Genomic DNA, 5,676 nt, shown 5'->3' with positions numbered 1-5,676 from the left:
AAATAATTTTCGCATATATATATAATTTGTTTCGTAATGTCTAAAGCATCCGAAAAAGAAATCTCGAATAACTGCTCATGTAATAATGTTTTGCGACCATTCGGTCGAAATAAAAAAAATATAATGTATAGGTGAAAAATATATGTATAGGTGAAACGTAATAACGAGGGAATCCGAAACAGTATTTATTACGCATCGAGTCGTTGGCGGCACAAAGTGGCAATCGCGTCGCGCAATTTGCTTCACGCTCGCATTGTCCCGGCAACACGTCCGGCGTATTTCATCCACGCGGCGCGCCGCGCCGATAAGCCGCCGTCAAGGTGGAACGGTCCACCCTCGCGCAAATAGCGCGCGAGGGACCGCACAATTCTCTGTATGAGAGCCGGCGTGCACGGCGGCCTTTTAATTAGTGGTCCCTGTGCCTTTACAGTCGTATCCCGCTCACATGACGGTCGACTCGCAGAAGCAAATCGAGATGCAGCGGCTGCAAACGGAGCACTTGAAGCGGCAGCAAGAGCACATCATGCAGCACAACATCCAGGAGTTGCAGGCTCAGATGACAAAGAGCCAGCTGAGCATGTCGGGGCCACAGTCGTTGATGTTCCTGCCGTTTCTCGAGCAGCTCAGAGGGCTGCCCGTGCAGTCGCCCATGCCTCCGCCGCCGGCCACGTCAACCGCCACCACCGGCAACAAACACATCAACTCCATTGCCAATGTACGTGCTCTGGTGATCATCGATATCGCTATATATCGGCTGTAGCTCCGCGTAACGCTGGCAGTGTTTCACAATATTGCAATATCGTGCGTTATTTTCGCCACATTAGTTATTTTTTGGCATGCCTGCTCGTCCCAGAGAAAGATACAAAAAATCGAGAGGAATGTTTAAAAATCCTAGCATTTATTAAAAAAAAAAAAAAAATAGATACATACAGTTTTAACATTAACTCCAGCTGGCCACACTTATTTTCGAGCAGTCCTTAATTCGCCACATAATTCCGGTCCGTGAGACCGCTCGACTTTGTCGCATTGTCGCATTTTCATTCTAATTAATATTTTTAAGCTTGTAATGTAGGAATTGGAAATACAGAGTCTGAATAAGATGTTTATGATAATATCAGGTGAAGAAAATGATTTGAGTTTAAAGTAAACTTATTATAAGGAAACTAGAAAATTATGTTATTATGTGAATACTAGAAAACCGAAAAATGTTCAACTGGACCGGAATGTGACAAGCTAGGGTTAATGCTATTCCGATCAAGAAATTCCGACTTGTTAGCCTGACGTTGAGAGATTTTTTATTTGTTCGCAGATGATCAGCAGCCATCGGGAAGGTCCAAGCTGGGCGACCGCGCATTTGGCGCAGATGACCACGCAGATGGAGAAGGAATCGTCGTCGCCGGCGCCGATCTCATCCGCGGTAGCGCCGACGGCCCCGCCTCTTCAGGATCTCGACGCCCCGCTGAACCTCACGAAACCGAAATCGACGTCCTCGGGCGCCACAGCGTCCTCCTCGTCGCCCGGCAGTGACTCGCACTCGACCGGCGCCGGAAGTAGCGGCCAGCAGGAGCAGCCGTTGGCGGCGACCGCGCCCAAGCTCTTCCCCCCAGGACTGCCGATACCGCGGAATTATCTACCGACGCTTCCTTACGCCGGCCTACCGCCGCATCTCAGCACTCTGTCTTCGCCGAGTGAGTGAAACATTCACGATCATTCGCTTTAATCGCTAGCCCCCGTGGAATAAAGCCAAGATTAGGGGCTCCAGGGGTATGTCGCTTATGTGTTATTTTTTTAAATATTTATCTTGAGAAGAACAGTGCATAAAAAATCGCGAAATGTTCTTTTAAATTCTAAAAAAAACCATTTCGCGATTTTTGATCCACTGTTCCTCTCAAAATAAATACTAAAAAATAGCACTTGAACAACATACCCCTGGAGCCATATAGTCTCGGTCTTCCCTATATCGAGCAGTGAAGTTGAGTATCGTGTCGAAATGACATTTCGCGGATATTCCGAGATATCGTTGCCATTCACAACGGTGAATTATCTCGGCGCGATATACGTGCGCGCTCTCACCACGTTGTGTTTCTGCGAAATGCATATTATAAACGACCAAGCGCTCGTGAAGTATTTATCCGAATTACCGCGATTAAAGTAACGCCTGTTACCGCGATCCGAGCGTTGCCAGGATTCGCAGTTCGTCTCGCGACCCTCGCGGAACAATTGCAAATTGGCGATCGCCGCAAATGGATTCCGAGGGAGAAAGGGTACGGTCGGTACCCTCCGGAGTATGCGATTTCATACCAGGTGAACACTTAATCATCTTCGAGCAGGCTAGTTTTCCCGATTGTCCGCGGCCAGGTTTTTTTTCCACGCTTGCTACTCGCCTCGGAGAACCTGTTTCACTTGCCATCTCGTTTTTGCCACGGGTACCGGCATGCTTATAATCAACGATGCGTAACGCGATTCCGCCCGATAAGGGCCGCGCGACGCGCGCGATTCGCACAAGCGAGGAAGGGAAGAAGAAAATCCGCAGGCCGTCATTGTAACGTTGAGAGCAAATCTCTGCCACTCTTCGCGTGCCCATCGCCGCGCGTCACTTCGTCCGCGACATATAGGGAATATTGAAAAACGTGTCTAAACTTCGGGATTGTATTAAAAATCCATCAGTGTGAGAGAGAAAAGATTCCCACAAACGTGATTCTGAAAATAATATTTATTTTACAAAGATCAAAGATAGCAAACTTCGTTATTTCTTTTCAAAGAAAATCGCTATTTTTTTCCACTTGAAAAAATTCTAATATCACCCTTAACTGGCTTTAACTATTATGATCCTTTCCTTTACATTAAAACTGAAGAGGCCGTAAAGGAATTGGTGAAAATATATGAAGGGCCAAATACAATTTTCGCTAAAGGCAATGTCGACTTCAAGTTGGGCGAAGAGTCAGGATATTCTTGTGTGTCTTCATTTTTCAATACTCTATATATCTTTTAAAAGCGTAAATTCTTCCGACCGTATCTCCATTACGCGTCTCTCATTCCGTGTCTCCGGTAACCCGTTACAGTGAGCAAGGTAATGGCCAAAGACGAGGGCGGCGGACCCGGAGGATCCGCCGTGGCGGCTGCTGCGGTCGCGGCCGTGGAGAAGCACTTCGCGATGCACGGGCTGTACGGATTGCCGTCGAACACAGCTGGGATGCCACCGTCGGCCCAGACTCAAAGACCGATGAAGCATTCTGGCTCTCGGGAGGAGACGCCTCAGGAAGAGCAGGATTTTCTCTCGACGCCTCACAGTAAGTGGACGCGGAGAAATGAGCGTGTCGCGTTAATCGAGACGGATCGCGAGGCTGCACAAATATAAAGAGCGCTTAATGTAATATCGTAAACTCTTTGACAAAAATGTAGAATCAATCTTTCTGTCAGGGAAAGAACGACCGCGACAGAGTGTCCCATATAAACTCAAGTCAAAATCAAATTAAAATCAAGAATGAAAGATGAGATTAAATACGCACATAATATACGAAAATTGTTGTAATTTTATATTATGTAAATCTTTTTCTTTTTTAGAAAAATATGAGTAGTATAATATTATAAGATACATATAGCATTTATTATAATGTTTGTATTATAAACTGTGTACAATAGTCTTTCGTTTAACGTTGCATGTCTCGTATATATAATTCGGTTTTGAAATTGCAGTGTGGCGAGATCCGGGATATAAAGTAGCGGAAGACATAACGGAAAAAGGTAAGCACTTTTATGTAGTAACGATTAGACTGATGTTACGCTCTTGTTTTGAGAGCGCCAAGTGACGCCCTCGCGAAATCAGATTCGTTTCTCACGAGAGCATCGTGAATCCCGACGACGACGTGACATCTAACGCCCCGTCTCTCTTTCTCTTTCTCTTCAGCTAAAATGGTGAGGCAGCAGAAAAGGGAGGGTGAGAACAAGCCACATATCAAGCGACCTATGAACGCATTCATGGTGTGGGCCAAGGACGAACGTAGGAAGATCTTGAAAGCCTGCCCAGACATGCATAACTCGAACATATCGAAAATTCTCGGTAAGCATACCCGATCCATATCATCCACATCAGCGATTGCAGTTGATATTTAAACCCATTATTATGTCTATCAATTATTTATATCACAAATAATTACAGTGCCGGTTAATGTGACACAAATGTAAAATTTTTCAAATATATATAATTCTAATATATAACTTAAAAATATAAATATAACTTACAATTAATATAAAACTTAAATATATAATTTAAATATAAAACTCTCGAAAATATATAATATAAATGCAGACTCGCAAGCAGAATACAATGGCAGATTATTCGACGTATTTAATTTAATTTAATTTACGTACTTTGATGAATAATCATCAAAGAACGCGAAACGTTCTCCACTTTAACGCGCATTCTTCATACGGTTACAGGCGCCCGGTGGAAGTCGATGTCGAACTCGGAGAAGCAGCCGTATTACGAGGAACAGTCGCGGCTCTCGAAGCTGCACATGGAGAAGCATCCGGACTACAGGTATCGGCCGCGGCCGAAACGCACGTGCATCGTGGACGGGAAAAAGATGCGCATCTCCGAGTACAAGTCGTTAATGCGACAGCGGCGGCAGGAGATGCGGCAGCTGTGGTGCCGCGACGGCGGCACCGAGATGAACTTCTTATCACCGGTGAGCGCCGATCTGACCGGCACGCAGCATCACCCGGGCACGGGCGCCGGCCCGTCGGCGCGGCCGTCGGTCTCGCCGCCGGCGACGATGCTGAACGGCGGCGGCGGCGCCGCCGGCCCGAGCTCGGACCATCCCTCGTTCTATTATCCGCAGGACAGTCTCTCGCCCACGGACATGATGAACTTCTCGCCCGAGAATTCCGGCTCGATCGGCGGCTACGACGCGAGTCCACGGCACCACGACGAGGATTGAACCACGGCTCCGGGTCAGCCACTTTGGCCACCCGGAGCGTCATCGTCATCATCATCAGCAGTGGCGGCGGCAGCGGCAGCCGCGGCGACTGCAGCGGCCGCGTCCACGTCGAGACTCGCTTACGAACTCTTCTGGTAATCGGAATCCTCTGTCTCGGTGTGACGACGACGTGTCTTAAGTCACACGCGGCACAGGCCGTGAACGCGCGATCGCAGGAACACGTTCTTCTCTGCACGACGGAGCGAACTGGAAGAGGACACTACTTCTCGGGAAGAAGAGTCGGGCGTCTCAAAACCTCTCGCCGGAAGTTGTGATATAATGTTCTATCTCTGTGCCATCGTACGCGAAACGCGAAGGACCTCTGTCCGCGATGTAAAAGCGCGAGAGCGTCTCCGTTGCGACGTCGCTCGATCGTCTATCTTTCTTGCTCTTCGGTACAAGCTATCGAAAAAATACCGGTGTTTTCACAGTACGCAATCTTTACATCCGTTAGTTCGTTTGATTTGTATTGAATACATGTACACGGATCTCGATACGACGTTCCACAAATACAAGTTTATCTACGCTATCATATTGACAAAGCACGTTTAGATTTGTCGAATATTTTGACGACATCGTTTGATGTCGAATTTGCAGTGCTCAATTAACAAGAAAATATACCCAACTATTTCGCCATGATTTTGATGAGTTTTGGATGTGTTGTGTAATATACATAGATCAAAATAATTTAACATCA

The 5,676-nt window shown here is 46.8% G+C and overlaps 1 protein-coding gene across 2 annotated transcripts; it reads left to right on the top strand.

Moving 5' to 3' along the window:
• The first annotated feature begins 434 nt into the window (after positions 1–434).
• LOC112460732 (transcription factor SOX-5) lies at positions 435–5,673 on the top strand. Of its 2 annotated transcripts, XM_025025549.1 has the most exons (7): positions 435–715; positions 1,310–1,688; positions 3,063–3,290; positions 3,697–3,744; positions 3,908–4,060; positions 4,441–4,688; positions 4,842–5,673. In XM_025025549.1, the coding sequence occupies exons 1-7, from the start codon at positions 446–448 to the stop codon at positions 4,938–4,940; spliced, it is 1,425 nt and encodes a 474-aa protein (XP_024881317.1). In that variant the 5' UTR covers positions 435–445; the 3' UTR covers positions 4,941–5,673. The 2 variants fall into 2 exon arrangements, with proteins under 2 accessions (XP_024881317.1, XP_024881316.1); XM_025025548.1 differs by having other exon boundaries at positions 4,441–5,673.
• The last annotated feature ends 3 nt before the right edge of the window (positions 5,674–5,676 follow it).

The sequence above is a fragment of the Temnothorax curvispinosus genome, unplaced genomic scaffold, assembly GCF_003070985.1.
Source record: "Temnothorax curvispinosus isolate PA1 unplaced genomic scaffold, ASM307098v1 QBEX01010767.1, whole genome shotgun sequence".
Lineage (NCBI taxonomy): Eukaryota > Metazoa > Arthropoda > Insecta > Hymenoptera > Formicidae > Temnothorax > Temnothorax curvispinosus.
This window is presented reverse-complemented; position numbering and strand designations above follow the sequence as displayed.